Here is a 19,904-nt window from a genome sequence, read left to right as displayed (position 1 = left end):
ATAAGACCAATTGTGTAACCATAGTGATCAGTTTTGATCAATCCTACCAGTCTGTTATTTGAAGCTTATAGGCACTGTACAGTCTATACCTCTGGAAGCATATTTGTTAAGGCTTAGGCCCAGATATATGAAAATGCTAGTGTACTCCTTTAGGTGTACAGATTATATTCAGTTTTTGAGTATAAAATTAGAAACTTCTTAGCAAGTAGTAAATGGGACGATCATGTCAATATTTATGCCAAACGTCCTGTTAAAACTGGAAATTCTGTACATCAGTACAAGAAGAAAAAAAAAACTGTACTTGTCCAACGATTTCATGAAATGTACAAAAGTGTTTGGAAATGTCATGGGGCAGCAGTGGTTCAGTTATAATGAAGTGTAAAGCTACAACTACTCAGACGCTGCCTAGAAAAGGCTGTCTTTTAAACCCCAGCTTGAACAAGGAGACTTGAAGGATCACTCTGAAGGAGTTACAGGGTTCAATAACTGAGAACAGAGTGAAGGGGCACCGGGTCAACCATATCAAGGGCTTGACATGATATTGAGCTGTATGGAAGATAGGCACAAAAGAAACCATTGCTCAGCTTGCAGTGTGAGGAGAGATTTAGTGATAGAGCTTTTTAAAATCATTGTTGAGTATTAGAAACATACCAGCAGCAGAGTTTGACGGTCCCTTGTGAAAACGTCAACTTTATTTATATAGTGCTATATACACAATACAGATTGTTTAAAAGCAGCTTCAATCGAACATGAATTAAAAAAAAATTAAAAGTAAAACAATAAAAGAATAAAACTTTCCATGTGCTGTAGTATGTTAATCAAACATGATTTAAAATTCACTTTAATGTAAACCTTTAATAGTGTACTTAATGAAAGTACACTACACATAAATTAAATTAAACTCCCCTTAATTTCACTAAAATTTCCAACAATATCAATATAATTTAATAACAACAACAAGAGAACTTTAAGTAAACAACAAGCACACTTCCAGTACTATAAGCACACTTCTTTTTCACAAGGGGTGATAGCATCATACTGTTGGGTTGCCTTTGATCATCAGGGACAGACCATCTTTTTTACATCATAAAGAAGAATAGATGATGTAAACTCAATGGAGATTGTGCAAGAGAACCTGTTTCAAAAACATGAAGTTTGTTTTTGGAGAACACAGATCAAAAGGCCAAAAGAACATTGGAAAAAGAACACTTAAAATGTGTGTATATGAAGAGTATATGCCTCACACTTACCAAAATATGCATTTTAATATGCCTGATGGCATCATATTTCATAACTGTTGCATATGATCATGTTTCATAAGTTCTTTTTCTTTGAGATTACCTATTGAAAAGTGTGTTTGGTCGGGCAGAGCAGACAACATTAACAAACAACATAGAAATAAAAAAATACATATAAAAAATTCATTTAACAACATCATACATGGCACCAACAAACATGACCATAATATAGAAACCTCATGGAGAAGTTCATGAAGCAGGTCATATTTAAATATCTCAGAGCTGAACCAGAGGACCACAACTTCTTGATGGTATGTCAACTGTACATTCTAAGACCTTAAAGATGAGATTATGGAGTGTTTGGCACAGTAATTTAAAGTGATTTGTGAAACCTATTCCCACTGAGAAACAGAGGAAGCCCATACATATTTGAAGCTACCATTCAAATATTTATTGTTTGCATAATGACAGATTATGCTGCTTTGTCTATACCAGAGTTCACCGGTGTTTTCATGTCACAAACAGGGTGTTTCCAGTGTGTCTTCTGTATGTGTGCCTTTGTCTCGCTGCTCCTTTAGATGCACCTGATATTTTACATTACAAAAGACCACATTTCATTTATTCTGCAGACCTTTTATGTCTGTTTATTCTGATGTTGCAGTGCAATATTTTCTCCTCAGACAGAACCTCCTCTAAATACCCCAGAGAACTGGGAATACTTAGCTGAGATCATGTTTGAAACGTTCAACGTCCCAGGACTATATATTGCTGTTCAGGTAAACTTTTATGTTTAAATATGTCAACTCAGATGACATAAACAAAGAAAACTGTGTTTGAAAGAACAATAATATATAATATATTAGCCTGCCAAATAATTTACATTTAAATCAAATTTAATGGGCTGCTGGTAAATTTGACCAACACTCCATTGAAAAACGGATTAAACAATTTAATTATTTTTGAAAGGTCTTGACTTTTTCTAATTTCTAGGGTATTCATGAATGTACAGTACATGCAAAGTTTTGACATATAGATGCTTTTGAAAAGGCTGTAAAATTTGTTACATGGATTGTTATGGGGTCAAATTGAAAACGAAAATAAAGAAAACGTTTACTGTGGCTTGTCAAAGACTAAAATATGAAATACATGAGTACCTATGAAATTTAAGACTTGAGGTTTACTTGAAATTGAAGACTCGTCTTCTGAATCAACCTGGGAGAATTTGCTGTTTCTTAATCTATTTGAGTTTCACATCAAAAAGTCAATAAGGTTTTGGTTGTTAGTTTCTAGGATTCCAATTTCCAGTCTGTTGCAACATGGAAAATAAGTGTAAGAAACCCTTGAGAGCAGACAAAAAACAGGAAAGTCTATTTACACCAAATGCAAATAGTGCTACCCGTTTAGCGATAAGATACTTGAGTATCTAAATAAGTAAAAAAAAAAAAAAAAAAAAAACCTTTAAGGAAACAATTTTATTTTGTGCTAATTTTGAACATTAATATACATTAATTTGGGTCAAATTATACTTTTTTTTTTTTTTAGCACAAGAGGGGTTCATAATTCATCAGATTTTAAATTTCTTCAATTTCTCATATTATATATTTTTATATTTTGATTTTTTTTTGAATTGCGATGCTTTATCTACCCAAGGTAAACTTAGGAAATCATTCACTAGACACATTCCTGCATTCTGCATGATATATGTTGGAAAAAACAACTTATTTACCCGTGTGGCCATTTTTCAGGCTATTTTGGCATTGGCCGCATCATGGACTTCAAGACAGGTTGGAGAACGAACTCTAACAGGAATCGTGATTGATAGTGGTGATGGGGTTACTCATGCCATACCAGTGGTAAACAACATTTGCATACACTGCCCTCAAAAAGTAGACTTATGAGTCAAAAACGCACACTTTTTATTGAATTAGATTAAGTGAGATCTGTAAATAAATGTTGCTAGAGCTTTCCTCAACAGTTTAGATGGTTGATGTCTGTTTCTTTTTTATTTGCCAGGCAGAAGGTTATGTGATTGGCAGCTGTATAAAGCACATCCCTATAGCAGGCAGAGACATCACTCACATCATTCAACAGCTGCTAAGAGAGAGAGATCGGCATTCCTCCAGAACAGTCACTGGAGACTGCAAAAGCTGTTAAAGTGAGCATCAGCAGAGATGATATTCCTTTCTCTGGAATGCTTCATTCTGATTGGTGGATTGTGACATTGAGTAATCAAATCCTTTTTTGTAAAAAATGTAGAGTAAACATATTTCAAAGCTATCTATTTTTTTTCTGCTAATCTATACATGCAAGATGAAATAATTTCAACTCAAATAAATATTTGATGTCAGTGTTTATTATGTGTTGGCTAACTGGGATAATGTATAGTCAGTGTTCAGGTTCTGATTATCATATCTGGATGTGTTTTATAATAGCCAAAAGACTGTGCATTATCCCTAACTTAGCCATCCATTTTTTGTTTTTTTCTATATACTCTAGGTTGTTCTATGAGCCTTTAGATTAAAAAGAAACTCAAGAGTGTCATGCTTGCTGCATGCTTCATATGCAAATCCAACTCACATACCACACTACCTACATTAATCATTGCATTTTTTATTTATTAATTTTTTTCAGGAAAGGTATTGCTACATATGTCCAGACATAGTGAAGGAATTCAGCAAATATGACGCGGACCCTGGCAAATGGATATAAAATGCAAGGGAATCAATGCTTTCAGCAAAAATGATTTTCAAATAGATGTTGGATATGAGCGTTTTCTGGGACCAGAGATATTTTTTCACCCTGAGGTAAAAAGACCACACTCTCTGAATTATTCAACATGTATACCCAGAATGACCTTTGGAAACTCTGTAGTAAAAGGTCTTTTCACTCTGTAGTTTGCCAACCCAGACTTCATGCAGCCCATCTCAGATGTAGTGGATGAAGTCATTCAGAACAGCCCTATCGATGTCAGAAGACCACTTTACAAGGTCCAAATCAATAACAATATGACAATTACATGTATTTGCAAGCCAAGCCAACCCTCCCTCACACAAAAAAAAACCAAGAAGCCCTTAAACCAACAAAAGTGTATGATTCATACACATTTTGTTCATCCTGATAATCTTCATAAATGAACACAGCTTTAATAAATGATATCTTGAGTGTTAACCAGGAGTCAAAGTTTACGTTCAGTCAGTTGACCAAAAGTTGAATGAAGACAAAGTTCTTCAGGCTTCCCAAAGGATGTAGAAGTGAGTAAGAGGGTCCAGCTTTAAATTAACTTAGGATACAGAAAATGTAGTACTTATAGCAACATTTCTACAGGTTCTAATAAGTTGACAGTGCAAATAATTCTAGCAAAGTGCAAACATGAAATGTTTATGAAACACTATCCTTTGCTCAAATGAGGTTATCTGTGCGTTTCTTTCTTGTGCAGAACAAAAAAGAAGTTATTTAGCAGAATATTGGTGACCATTGGTTTGACTTTGATTTTGGTGACCACATGACATTTCTCAAGTATCTTCTTTATGTTCCACAGAAGAAAGAATGTAATACAGTTTTGGAATGACATGAGGGTGAGTAAAGGATGAACTATCCCTTTAATACCAAAATAGATACAGTGGATTTAGACAACTATAATTTCCTATTACCATTATGTAATGTAAGATGAGGGGATTGTAAATTTACCCCTTTATTTTTATTTGATTGTTCAGGATTATTCAACTTAAGTGAAAAGGAGTGTTAAACTCCAGTGAGCATTTATACTCGTATCATGGTAAATTTGCATTACATTAAGAGAAATCACATTGCTTTATCCTATAGCTATATATCAGCACAACTTCTGGGTTTTCAGTAAGTTTGTTAGCACTGCCCTGTACAATACAATGTTCAGACTTCACTGTTGAGAGCAAAATTGAATGGGCTCAGTTCTTTTATTTGTCCAGCAGGGGTCAGTGTTTATCCACTGAGTTCACAATTACTTTCCACTGTCTAGAATAGAGAGATTTAACTGATCCCTTCAAATGGGATGAACAAAATAACCTCAGTATCCATTTCTATATCTCACAACTCACAGCCTGACTGAATAAATAGTATCTTGAAAAATTCAGTGCACTGAAATGATTCCTATCAAGAAAGCTTCACTGTGTACTATACTGAAGGAATTGGAATTGGTGCTTATTGACATATTTTACATAGAAAGTGCTATTTTTTTGCTGCAAACAAGTGTTTATCTCCCTGACACTGAACCCCCAGTTGCTCCCCAGGTACTGGATATATAGCTGCCCACTGCTCCGGGTGTGTGTTCACTGCTGTGTGTGTGCACTTGGATGGGTTAAATGCAGAGCACCAATTCCGAGTATGGGTTACCATACTTGGCTGTATGTCACGACCTTCAAAATTACATTGGCACACACACAATAACAACTCTTATAATGTGTTCAAACCTTAATACCTTTATTTCTCCCAGCACGGGCAAGGGGGAGGTTTTCAGTTGTATTTATTGTCTTGGATGGCTATAGAAATAAAACATGAAACTTTGTTCTCAAGCCATTTTACTTCTGAAGCCTGACATTCAGTGATTAAAAACAGTGAATGTATTCATCAAGGATTGATTAGGTGGAGAAAAGTGAAGAGGTCTTTGGAGGAGAAAGACCTAGGGTTTGCCTGTAGAATGTGTTGGTGCAACGACACACAACTTTCATATACTCTAATTGGCTCGGTTCTCTTTCATAAGGATAGGAAATAGGTTTGTACTTGGCGTAGAATTGCGTACATGGATTGATTGTGCAGATATCAACAAGTGAAATTTGTGAACTGTAAAAACTGCATACTGTCACAGAGCTTTCATTATACATGAGGGGGAAAAAGACATTCATATGTCCCTAGAAAGATTGTTTCTCACATCTTTAAACATAGATGGTCATGCAAAGGACCTTACAAAATTTAAACAAAATGTATTAAGGCACAGCTGAGTAAAGGTTGCTTTGTGCCTGCTCAAAATTCGCTGCATGAAAGCAACACTAAATTAGGCCTTCTCTGACCCACCTCAACTGCTAGTATAAAATTATGCAGTTGAAATTGCAGCGTCAGTGTATTTATTCCACCTTTGAACAGCATTAAATAGTAAAGAAACTTAAATGCCTTGATATTGCCAAAGAATAGAGGGAATAGATCCACTCTTTAAACTCATCATCAGTAAAGATGGAAAAAGCCAACCTTTAATTTTCTAGATGAAACGGGTATTTCCCATCCAAGAAGCAGGATAAATCTCCTCAAGTTCGTTAGGTAAGGATTGATCCCTCAGCCCTGTAATGAAACACACTCCTCCTGCAGATATCCTGTTATACGCTGACCTCAGTCAGCCCATGGTCATTTATTTCTAGCATGCAACTCTGCTGGCCTTAACCGAAAATGTAACTAGTTTATTGCAGAAGTGTAAGTGAAAAATGCAATATTCTGATTTAATTTCTTATTAAAACATTCTGCAGACTGGAAGATTTATTTAATAAGTGGACAAATTTTAAATGTATTTCTTGTTTCTGTATTGCATTTTCCCCGGGGATGTTTATTTTCATTTCAGAGATGGTTCTTTTGGGTGAACATAATGAAAAGGCATATATTTCAGAATTGTGTGTGTGTGTGTTGGTGTGTGCATTAGAACATAGTCCAGTCAGTTGGCTCCAATATGTTTCGGGACTTAGACCGCAGGCTTCAGCGGGAGTGAGGAGCTCAGCGGTGGCAGAATAAAGGTCTGATCTCATTACTATCTCAGAATTTCTCACCTCACGCTCACACACAAAAAACAACACAGACCCCTTCAAAAAATTCTCAAAAATACTCCCCAAAAACTACAGCATCACACACATATATAAAAACATCACACAACAAAACACAAAAACAAAATCACTCAACAAACAAATAAGATGCCAGATGAGGTGAGAGACATATTCGTTTAGTTTTCTGAAACTGTAAAAAAATATTCCACTGTTATTCTTATAAGCATCCGAGTGGTCGAAGGGAGAATCCCACTCGGATGGAACAAGGACATGATAGCGGTTTATTAAAAACAGATGTGGAAAATGTGCAAATAAAATCAGTGTCAAGAGCATAATTAAAACAAACAGGGTTTCTGCAGGGTTTTTTAAAGGTCAATGCAAGACTTTTTAAAGACCTTTTTAGACCAAGTAAAGAAATTTAAGGGTAAATAAAAATGGAAGGGAACGCAGTACGTCAATATGTTCTCAAAATAAAAATATCTAAGGAGTCATTAAAACAAGAACAAATATCTGCCAATAGGCTCAGAAAAATCAACTTAATTAAAAGGGAAAACACGTTGTTTATTTTTGTTTTGAATATCAAGTAAATCTATCTTAATTTAAGGATGTTTAGATGAAATGTTTAGATACAAAAAACAGAGTAAGATATTAATTTTTAGTTATTCATGCAACATTTAATGCCATGACTTTAATGCCATGAATTTAAAACTTTCTGCTCTGATTTAAAAGCTTTTTAAGACCTTAATTTGTGGAAGGGTGAATCAGGGCATTTTAAGACCTTTTCAAGACCCACAGAAACCCTGATCAAAGGTTATTAATAAAAACAAAAACTGCACAGTCCTAACTCCCCTCCATAAAATCCTATTAATAACCTTTTTTATTTGATCTCAAAACACAACCTGTCCACTAGCTCTCATACATACTAGAGACAGTGGCCTTGTATGCACACACATTTTTTGTGCATCAATAATTGGAATGCACTGTTTTCATAAAAACTAACTCTGGCCTTATGCATTCTATTCAATAAATGACTTAAGAACAATATATATATATATAATATATATATATATATATTATATATATATATAGTATAGTTCCATTAAAAAAAACTGGACAGATAAGACAAATCATAGATTTGCACATAAACATTTCCATTAATAGATAAAATAAGTACTCCCCTTCAGGTTAAAAGGCCACGGCCACTCTGCTAAAACATGGAAATAAAATGTGAACTTTAAATAAATATTATTAAAACCAACAATACATAATAACAGGAAAAACACAATAAAATACAGTGGTGGTGATGGAAGACTGATCCATGGTCCTTCCATCACATTATTTAAAAAATGATTAAATTAACTAATATTTGTGTGTATTGTTGTGTGTATTGGAATTAGTTGGGAGTTGACATAACATACTATAAGCATTAATACACTTCGCATTTCGGTAGGTTTACTGTCTTTTTTGTTTTGCTTCTTTTTTGTACATCTGATTCTCCTTTTAGCCCAAGCCCATGTAGGTGCAGGATATCTCATCACATGCAGCGATATGCCAAGTGGTTTGGTGGATCGATGTTGGCTTCTGCGGTAAAGCTAATATATTTAATTATGTCAAAAAAATTATTATTAATATATTTGTACATTTTCTTTTATTATAGCCTGAGTTCCTCCAAGTCTGCCACTCTAAGAAGGAATACGAGGAATATGGACCCAGAATCTGTCGCCACAACCCAGTCTTTGGCATCATGTCCTATGCTGGTCTTGCACTCTGCCATAAGCCTAGATATCAGTTCAATCAATTTATCACCTTCCTGTACTACACTTTGATTGCCACTCCTCTTTGAAAAGGAATATTTCAGGCTTTGACAAGCTTAGAATAGAAAGAACAAAGCTTTTTGTTTATCAGTGAAAATGTCAAAGCCAGGCACAAGGGTATTAAGTGGATTGGAGACTTGAGGCTTGTACTTTGATAGCAAGCGCTGAATGTTCAATATTCCAAATGCAGCATAAAAGAGGAATTCAAGAATTGCACATTGACTGCAGGCTGGTCAGGTGAAGCCATCAAGTGGGGACTGTTTACTTTGCAACACATTGCAGTTTTTTTGTTCTGTTCACAATTTAAAGGATTAGGATTTTCAACTAAAAATGAAAAATCTGTCATCATGTTATTTCCGACCCATATGATAAAAGGAAAAATTAAGCAGAATGTCCAAGCTGCTCTTTTTCATACAATAAAAGCATGCAGGGACTGGTGGCTGTTAAGCACAATTTTATTTTTATTTTTTAATTAATTTAAATTCAATTTTGTTCTATTCTTCAGTCACATCAATCATATGGCTTCATAATAGACATGGTCATTAGCTATATTGAAAAACTTCTCAGTTTACATTGCATGAAAGATAATCATTTGATCGACTATGGTTTTGGACATGGCTGGCTGTCCCCTCAAATTGTGAACTATGTAAATGTGTAAAGCCTGTAAATTTCTAGGCAGGTGTTTTTGGGCTAGTTGGAGCTAAACTCTGCGGGCCATTGGCCCTTCAGGAGCAGGATTGGACACTCTTGCTGTAAAGGTGATCTGTATCCATGTAGATGCCTGAGCTTGTTTTGTATCAGCCTTGAAAAGTAGAATGTAGATAGACTTTTCTATATTATATGATGGATTATTTCAGAATTAGTTTATATTTGTATTAATCCATAAAAATGGATTTGGGGGCAGTCAGTTAACATGACTATGAATTATTCTTACTGGAGGGAATATACTTTAAAATTATTTTTGTCCAAAAGAAAATTTACTTTATTTTTTTGCCTCATATGCACACCATTTACTGAATGCATGTTATTTCAACACATAGCAGTAAGAAGCACTACTGTAGTGTGATATCTTGGCAACCATGTTTGCCAAGAAGAAATCTGTTCCTCTCTCTAAAAGTTCCCTTTATTTTTCTCTTTGTCTCTCTAATTCGTTTATCCATATTTCAGTCTTCCATCCTTTGCAACTCATTTGGTTGCTCTGATAAACCTACAGTTTGGCCAGGTGCTCTATTAAAGAAAATATTTCACCCAAAAAAATGTAAATTACACTCAAGGAAATCAATAATGAGGTGGATTTGAAAGGATTCTTTGACAGATTAAAAAAAAAAAAAAAGGGTGTGAAATAATGGTCCCTAAACTTTTAACATAATTATTTAGAATAAAACGACCCTTCAGAATAATTGGTTCTAAATAAAACTATTAATATGTGTAAAGAACACTGAAAAACCCAATTTTTTTAGAGTGTTGCTTTAATAATGATTAAAATTAGTGATTCACGAGTTTGCACTAACATATAATATGGTAGAGCAATTAGTAGCATATTTGACGTGCCGTCTGAAGGGAGGGCTCCGAGCTCAGGATAGAGCCCGAACCCAGAGAACTCCCCAAAAGAAACTAATGGTATGAGACAGCAGCCAGACAGAAACTTGTGAGTAGCCCCCCAAAAATATGCGTGCTGTGAAAAAAAGTGGTGTGCGCGCAAAGGGTGTCACATCACAAAGCAGGGCACTGCGATGGCAGTATCAGATGAGCAGGGCACTGTGGCGGCAGTATCATATGAGCGGGGCACTGCAGCGGCAGTATCAAATTAAGCGGGGCACTTGAAGGCGTCCGATGACCATCGACCGAGATTTTGGATCTGTCGCTGTGAGAGGCCTTTTTGAGCTGCTGTCATTGCTGCCCCGATTTGGAAGGAGTGGCTGGAAAATCTTTCTGTGGGTATACCTGCTTGGACGAGGGTGAGTTTTAGATGTTTATGAAACCAAAAATGTGTGATGGGGTGGTTACGAGCATCGACAAAAGGGGTTCGAGAGGGGATGTAGACTGAGAGCTTCTAAATTAGAGGTATGAAAAAAGGGGCCTGATATGGTTGGATTGGTGACGGGAGGTTGAAAATATAGACGTAGTGATCTCTTTTTTCCTGATCTGATTTGCTTTGTTTGATAAAATAGGAAATGGTTTCATTGTCGAGCACGGAAAGGTCGGAGACGGTTGGATGGAATTTGGGGTTGAATTTGGAAGTTATAGTGAATTCAGGGCATCTCAGGAAACCAAAAAAGGCAGTATGAACATTGCATCGAGTGTACAAGCGGTATGAAATGAGTGGTACCCTGTGCGGAGAATGTGGATGCATTTAGAAACAATGTCTAAGGTTATTGGTTGTCTAGTGTCTGGGCTTGGAGGATGAGAGCGCTGAATTCCTTTGATAAAAAGAGATGTTTGAGAATTGGGGGTCGCCGTACATTAAGTGAATAATTGGATGCCGCTTAGATAACCTTTGGACTGGGCATGGAGGGCTTTTTTTCTCCTTCTTTCCTCTCCATTCTTTCTTATTCTTCTTCTCTCGTTCTGCCTCCAGGTGTTAAGGTAGAAACGAAAGATGTGATCATGAGGAGGGAGAAATCATGAAATGGAAGGTTGTATGAGAGGTGGAAAGATTTGAAGCATCTCCAAGCAGTTAGTTGAGATTGGTGGTTCTGAGTGAAACTGCTCAGAGGATCGAACTGAGTGATGCGTTGAAAGGTTTTAAGGAATGTGTTATGGGAATACGAGTAGCGAATATTGAGGTACTTGGGTTGGCAATGAGTCTGCCTCCAGAGCCAGTGCTTCTGAATTTCTGCGAGAATCTGAGACTTGATGGCATTAGGCACAGTGGGTGGTACCTGAGCTGCAGCATTCGGTGGGGTAGGTAGTCGGACTGCTGTGAATGAAGTGTACTGGGTTTCAGATTGGAGAGAAGGGATGGAAGGAAGATAAGGAGGGGCCGTAACCTTTGCAGAGGCAGCCCCATGCATGGATTAGCCTCTGGTGCTTAGGGAAGCACGAAGGAAGAGGTAGAAGGAAATGAGGGAGGAGGCCAGTAAGCTTGCATTGCTGGCTGATGATGCACTGCTTGGATGTCTGCAGCGGGGGCTGCTGGCCATTGATGGGGAAAAGGAGTAGAGGAAGGAGAAGAGTAAGGTGGCTGAGCTTGAGTGGCTAGCGGAGGCAGCCTCATGTTAACATCTGCCGCCAGAGGTAGAAGAAAGGGAGTGGGAAGGATAGGAGTTTAGGGAGCCACGCCAGTGGGGCGACATTGCGTGCGGCACTGTAGCTGAAAGTGCCACCGTGATTGGTTGAGAAGAGGAGTGAGGCAATGCAGTATGAGGAGCAGCCGACTCCTTAGCGCGGCCTAAACTTGCTGACGGGCTGCTGCATCTTGAAGTTCGAGGGGAGCCGGAACTTAATCTGGAAGACAACATAATTTTAAATGAATTAGGGAGCTATGAGGAAGAAGAGCATGGGCTGCAATTGTCAGCAGAGGCAGCCTGACATTTAAATCAGCCTCTGGGCTAGTGTCTGCTATGGATGCTGGAGGCTAGTGGTCATTAGAAATGGAAGGAAAAGCCTGAGTTGTTTGGGCCTGAGTTGCAAGCGGAGACAGCCTCACGCTTCCTTCAGCTGCTGTAGGCCACAGGGAGGGGGTGTTTTTTTGACATCCTGAAGAGCCTGTGCAGCCTGCACAGCTAGCAGAGGCAGCCTCATGGGAGCTGGAAGCTGCTGAAAAGGAAAAGGATTAGAAGTAACAGGAGGAAAAGACTGAGATGTGAGGGCATGTGTTGCGAGCGTAAGCAGCTTTGCGCTTGTTTCAGGGGCTGTAGCTGTAGGCCACATTGGCTTGTGATATTTGGGGGAAAATGCTGAAGCTAGCAGAAGCAGCCTCACGTTAGCGTGTGTTACGGGACCTGGAGACCACTGAAAAGAAAGAGAGGTTAGAAGTGAAAACTTTGATAAGTGATAAAATGACAAAAAGACATGCTTTTCCGCTATTGAAACAGCTAGCCAGCCAAGTCGCACATCAGCTGGTAGACACTTGGAGAAAGGAGCCTAGCAGTATGCACAATGCATGCAAATTAGGTTGCTAGTTACACTTGTTCAATAATGTTTTTTAATAGTTTCTTTATGATACGCCTTAGTTGTTAGTTTGTGTAACGGAGGCCAGAGAGTAGGTGTGTGCAGGTAAACCTCACTCCCCTGATCTCAACAGATGCACTAGCGACTGACGCTAGTAGCTGCAGTCATTTAGCCTCCTTGTTAATGCGTCCGCCTCCCATGCCGGAGACATGGGTTTGAGGCCCACTCGGAGCAAGGACGAGGTGTGGCGGTGAGAACCCAGGAGAGAGGGGTTACATTTGCACTAGGGATTGCACAGACTAATGGACTAGTCCATTAGACGCATTAAGCTTGACTTCGACTAGTCGCTGGTCCTATAGAGGGCACGACAAGAGAATAAATCTTTGAAGGACTTCCACATTTACACTTCGTTTCCAACAGTTAAAATGACAAATAAACGTATACTCTGAAAGCTCCACAAGACATGTGTGATTATATTACTGGATGCTTGAAATTGAACAGGAGACGCACAATCTAAACAGCTCATTGTACAGGTAAGTTAATCGCTGTTCTAATCTAATGCGCTGCTGCACTGAAACGCACATACATAGGTTACAGACAGTAGCTTGTACGTTGCCCACGCACAGAATCATTCAGCGTGGACATGTACTGTCAACACTGTTCTGTGATTTCTCAAAATAGCTTAGAATCTGAAAAGTTCAAGCATTTCTTAACTAAATCCCACAGTGTCACTACTACTAGAGGGACGCTGCAATGTAGAATTAATTCACACATGCAATTGGTCTCACTAATGCATTCATATAAATGTAATCTTTACTGTGCTACTTTATCTATAACTGATTTAGAACGAGCAGAAAGCTGTGAGAAATAAAACGACCCAAAGGCAAAAGAACTGATTAAAATGAGCTATTATAGGAGCAATAGCCATGTGGGCAGCGCTGTGTCATATGCCATAACTGTGCACAACAGGTTTGTCACAGCTCCAGACTTATTTGTTCATTAATGACGTCATCAGCGACTAGTCGACTTCGACTTGACTTTCATCACAAAAGTCGACTTAAAAACAACAGTCTTTTTCATCTGATCTGAGTACAATGTGTGATTTAAAATACAGGTAAAATGCTAGTGAAAATTTATACAGAGAATGTGAGTAATTTCATTGTGTGTTCTACGCAGTTTTACAAAAATGACATCAACATCCATAATGTTACCATATCGTTTAAAAAACTTTTAGCAACAAACAACCTACCTTTAGCATCTTTACGTAAAAACTTGATTTGCAACACGGCGTGTGCCGCTAGTGGAGGCAGCCTCGCGCTAGTGGCTGTTAAGCCTGGTTTACAAGAGCTGGAGGCCTGGCTACATGCTGCACTTGGCTGGAAGAGCCACGGTGAAAAGTAAAGCTGAAGCGGGAAGCGAGTGAGGTTTTGCTGCGGTGAGAACTGGGGCACGGCGCAGGCTCATTTGAGGCCAGAGCTCGAGGAGAGCCGGGTCTTGTGCTGGACGATGGTGGTGAATAGCGAGGCTAGTTTGGGACCTTTGCTCGATCTATTGGCAGACTTGGCTAATTTGCGGGGTGATGAATAGATTGTACAGATCCACTTTATTTACCCTCCGCAATGGTTCGTCTGAATAAATCAGCGTTTGCTTCAGGCTTTCAACACTATCCACTTTCTGATCGGATGAGATATTGGTATGGCCGAATGATACGAGGATATCAGGGAAGAAGTTGGAAGTCTCGCCAGTGGAGGGGAGCTTAAGCCTCGGCATTGTGGAGAGTGTGTGGCTGGTCGAGCAGAGCAGCGGCTGCGATGAAGCCTGGTGCTTGGCGGCAGTGACTGGTGGAAAAGGAGTGAGCCTAGGTCTGGCCGGTTGCGAAGGAGGATACGAAAAATCCCCAGTATGGGTCTCGTCATTGTACAGAAAAAGTTGAGTCTGTGATATTACGGCCAAAGGAGCAAAACCGAATGCTGGAAAACTGTAATGGAAAAGAGGTAAGTTGGCTGTATATATATACCCGTATTGTGCTTGATTAGCTGATGAGCTCCAGCTGGGCCAGACTGATTGATTATCTGATCGTGCTCCTCCTGAACATTGTTAATAAAACATCATATAGTAGTGTTCTTTTTATGATATTAATTTTCATAGGCAAGTATAATATGCATTTTAAGCAAGATTTCCCATAGTTCAGTAGTTGCCTGTCTGTGCATCATTTGGCCTTTTAAGATTTTCTAAAAGGACATCTCAAGGAATATGTTCTCTTTTTGCTCATCTGACTTTATATACCATACTCACTCGATCCCCCTGACTTTGATCAGACATAAGGCTCCGGGTGATAACTTGTCTACAGCTGCCACAGGCTCATCTCTGTACTAAGAGCTGGTGAACTAACCTTACTGAAGGTGTGTCTGCATTTGTTTAATGATAGCATGACATCACTGACCACAGCCAGAAAGACTGAACTTTCGAAATAATGTATCAATAGAAACCTATTGATTGTTAGCTTCATAGTGAGCGTACCTTCAGAAAGAAGTTTCCAAGGTGGAATTGCCCTCAAATGTTTATCCGTCATGGTTATTTCTAAAATGTATTCATCTGTTTGAAAGCACACACTAGTATCTTATAAGGTAGAGTGCAGCCTGACCTGCCCTATGGGTAGAAAATGTATCTGTCCTCTCCATTTGCGTGTTCGTATGTTAGTACTTCATTAGCTGTAGCTTTAACCAGACTTTCCCACAAAGATCATGGGAAGTCATTTGGATATTCAGAAGAAATTGTAACATTTGTGCCAGAACATTTTAGACATATTTCTTATCTTCCTAAAAATAAATACAATTATTATTATTTTAAAGGCCTGAAGCAACAGGCCTGTCCCAAGAGTTAACTTGTATCTAATTAGCACGTTGACACCCCACAAGTACACTTTACCCTGAGCACCAACTGCACAGAGGAAGATGTAATCCTCTTTTTTATGTTTGCACTTTTTTCAAAGAATAGTTCATCCAGAAATAAAATTTGCTATTTATCAGAACAGATTTTAAGAAATGTAGCATTACATCACTTGCTCACCAACAGAGCCTTTGCAGTGAGGGTGCCATCAGAATGAGTCAGAACAGCTAATAAAAACATCACAAACAAACTCCTCTACGTCTTGGATGGCCTGAGGGTGAGTAAATATTCAGCATATTTTAATTTTGGGTGAACTATTATTTTAAAACTTTTCTTTTTATGTGTACATACCTCACATGAACATCATTAAACAGTCCCAACTACTTTAATCTGTTTTGTAAATGAGCTGTTAGCTTGAACAGATGACAGTTATATTTCACACAGCTCTTTAGTGCTTCAGTGGTGTTTTACTGCTCTTACAGTGTAATGATCTGATCTGATTTGAGAGGTTGATTTAAACTGAGTGAACATAATCTTAATCGGAAACTCAAATAAATACAACAACTAATAATAATAAAATTAAATTAAAAAGTAACAGCACAGCTCTAATCTAAAAAGCCACACAATTTGGTTTTATTCATGTCCAAAGCACAAACAATACATTGATGTATGATATTTTCTTATTTTTATTCTAAATAACTATCATTTATTAATTACAATTGATTTAGCAAGTGAACATGATATGTATTATTTTGTTTTATTTTTTAATTTGATTGACTGATTAAGAAACTAAAATTGAAATGCAAAATGAAAATGTCCCACTTTGGGTTTGGTCAGAAGAGGGCTTTCAATGTTCTTTCCCCCAGTATTTTGTTTTTATTCATTTTAGTCTTTGACAAAGGCAAAAGACATCCTAAGCTTTAAATATACAATTGGTTATGGCAGTGGATCTTAATTAAAAGTGAAAAGAAAAAGTTAAATTCCCAACATTTTAGGATTCAGTGGACAGGTTTTCATGTAAAATTGAAAAACAAACAAACAAAAAGCACCGCTCATGAAGTCTGAGGATCAAACGTGTTTGTCATTTACATGTCATTCAGCTTTTATCCAGAGCGACTTACAAATAAGAAAAGATGTACAGTATAGTGGGTAAAGGACAAATTAATTTAGCCAACATGACATGCAGTCCATTTACTGGTTTTGTTCCAATACAGGCTTTGGTTTTTGATTTATAGTGGTGACTTTGAAGCCAGAAGGTTATTCATTTAGTCATTTAAACCTGAAACAGGAATGAAGCTTGTGAGAGGATATGTAAAAGCTTTTTCTCTGAACAAAATTGCTGTTGTCCATTAGTACATTATTAATTTGTTTATGGGAAAGAATAATTATATTTTTGTACCAAATTACACAATCAAATGTATTCAGGAGGCAAAAAAAGAGCTCTACTAAAGCCATTAATGAAATATTCAGTGGAAACATGCTGATTATCTCAGGCACGCACAGCCTGAGAAATATTGGCATGGAATTTTGGGTAACACAACAGAAAACAGGCCGACTGACACACAGCTGGGCCCTGGGGAGCTGAGACGAAGGATGCCAGGATTGTCAGAGGGCAGCGGGAGTGTCGACCGTGCCACTTGGGCACTGCCAACTGACACATTTGTACTGACAGACTGTAACGGATGCCAAACTCAGACACTCTCATTGGGCTAACTGGCATCAGAAAAAGAGGATATGCAAATCACCATGTTTATGGCACAAGGCAAAATTATTTTTCACTTTTTATTCATGAGTTCTGTACTAACTATTCATTATGCGCTATAATTGATTGCTCTTTTATCTGTATTTTTCTTTCTCTTCTTGAAGGCAAGACATTTTCATGCATGTTTAGGCATAAATATACTTTCATTTAAATGACTGAAGTTAGGCCTGAGTTTCTCAGTGTTATGGCAATGTATTAAAAATCCAATTCCTGTGCTACATTTTTCAATGCTGAAATTTAATTTACAATATTGAATAAGTATTTGCTGCTTAGCCCTTTAGACCTAGTAATGTTTTCCGGTAATCCTCTCCTGAGAGACAGACACATGCACAAACAAGACATCAGTTCTCTGACATTAATGATGACCTTTACTTTAAGGCTTTCTAAATGAAATGTCTTTCCACAGTCTGATTAAGTGAAGGATATGAGGTTATGTTTATGGCAGGCTTATGAATCAGGCTTATGATTACTTGATGTTGCATTGATCAAGTACAGGGAATTTTGCACAGCAGTCCCCTCCATCCACCTGTTTAAAGCACGTTACTGAATTGAAATGCTAATGCATGCTGAAACAATGTGCTAGGCTACATAGATGAACATTTGGTGGAAAAGCAGGTAAAGATATTTTCCAATTATGGAGAAATGTTTTAAAGGCTATATCTAAGCAACTAAGGATTAAATATTTCGGAACCGGTTACTAGCTCTCATATTCCAGTTTTCCAACAATTCAACGCATAACCATAAATAATAAAATAAACCCTATTTGTTTCTAAAACATGAGTATATTGAGGAAACTTAATTTAACTAAAAAAGTAATTCACTTTCCCGACACTGGTCCTGTTATTCACTGTAGTTCTAACTGAGACCACTAGGGGGAAATATAAAAATAGCAGAATATATTTCCTTCAAACTATTCCTGCTACAACTGGTTACTGAATGAAAATGCTAATGCTATCGCACAGGTTAATAACACACCAGGGATTTTTACCTCATCTACTGTACATTGATGATCATTTCCTGGAAAGGAGACCCAAGATAGCTTTCAACCTGTCTTACAGATAAATGATTTGAAGAATGTATATACTAAACAAGGGACGGTTGAGTAGTACAGGATGATGACTAGCTCTCAAATTGCAGTTTTCCAAAACATAATTCATTTGACAACCACAAAATTGAATGCTTTGTATGGGCGAAAGCAACAAATACAATTTGTTTCTGAAAAATAAGTCCAAGAATATGTTTAGGAACCATAAATTAGCTAAAAAGGCAATTAACTTTTGTAATGTTTGGTTGAGAACGCTTGTATTATTTAATTGCCAATAGATATATAAAAGCAAAACAGCAAAGACAAACTCTAACTGCATCTATGTGGATGTCGGTTGCATGCTGATTGCTTTACTACACTACATGTATCATTGTGAATTGAGCAAATTACACCCACTGAACAGCATTCTTTCTCCTCTTTCGCATTATACAGTAGTCACTCAGTTTTCTCAGCTAAAGACCAGACTAAGCTTTTATATGGAATAAATTGGAATAAATGATTTAAATATGACTTTGGTTGATATCAGCCCTCAATAATGTGTCTCCTCTGTATTCACACTCCCTGAGGTTTTATGCCATTGCTGTTGTCTTCTCCGGCCCCTAAGATCCCTGAGTTTTCCTATTAAAGTGTAAGTCAATGAAATGCATGGGCCACACACTGGCCATCACCTTTCCAGGGCCGTGTCACATCATATGGATTTATGGGCCTTGATTTAGCAGCCATTACTGGACGGATACGGTCGCTCTTGGGAATAGGACAACATAAATATGGCCGTTGTGCTTTCTCCATTGTTATTTAGATACCTATTTAATCTAAAGACAACCTCCAACACTTGTTCCTCAGACATTTATCATCAAAGTCAGCCTTGGCACTGACACACCTCACATATCTCAGCCATCTTCCTTTGTATATCTAATAGCTTTGGACTGGTGTGGTTAGAGGTACATGAGTATGTGTAGAGGGAAGGGTTTGGTAAATCATAAAAACTTAATGAAGCATAAATGAGATGAAAATTTTATTGGTATGTTTATGCATGTATCAGACATTAATTGCACTCTACTTCCTACTTTATTGCAAATGGCAAAAAAAAGTCTTCAAATAATCTTTCTACATAATTAGACATAATCTGGTCTTTTAATCAACCAAACAAGGCCCATGTCGTACCTCTATTGGTCTCAGTCCACTGGCTTCCTGTATTCGAGGCATTGACATTGGCCTTCAGCCACCGGACATAAACCCTCTTACCTCAATATGTTATATGCTCCA

At 37.7% G+C, this 19,904-nt stretch overlaps 1 protein-coding gene across 1 annotated transcript; it reads left to right on the top strand.

The window, feature by feature from the left end:
- The first annotated feature begins 1,467 nt into the window (after positions 1 to 1,467).
- actr3b (actin related protein 3B) lies at positions 1,468 to 9,212 on the top strand. The gene is given in 9 exon segments (XM_042714129.1): positions 1,468 to 1,549; positions 1,919 to 2,014; positions 2,984 to 3,091; positions 3,252 to 3,334; positions 3,336 to 3,393; positions 3,870 to 3,942; positions 3,945 to 4,042; positions 4,133 to 4,225; positions 8,673 to 9,212. Coding segments are annotated over 9 exon segments (867 nt in total). The 5' UTR covers positions 1,468 to 1,477; the 3' UTR covers positions 8,859 to 9,212.
- The last annotated feature ends 10,692 nt before the right edge of the window (positions 9,213 to 19,904 follow it).

This window comes from Cyprinus carpio, chromosome A24 (assembly GCF_018340385.1).
Source record: "Cyprinus carpio isolate SPL01 chromosome A24, ASM1834038v1, whole genome shotgun sequence".
NCBI classification, from domain to species: Eukaryota; Metazoa; Chordata; class Actinopteri; order Cypriniformes; family Cyprinidae; genus Cyprinus; species Cyprinus carpio.
This window is presented reverse-complemented; position numbering and strand designations above follow the sequence as displayed.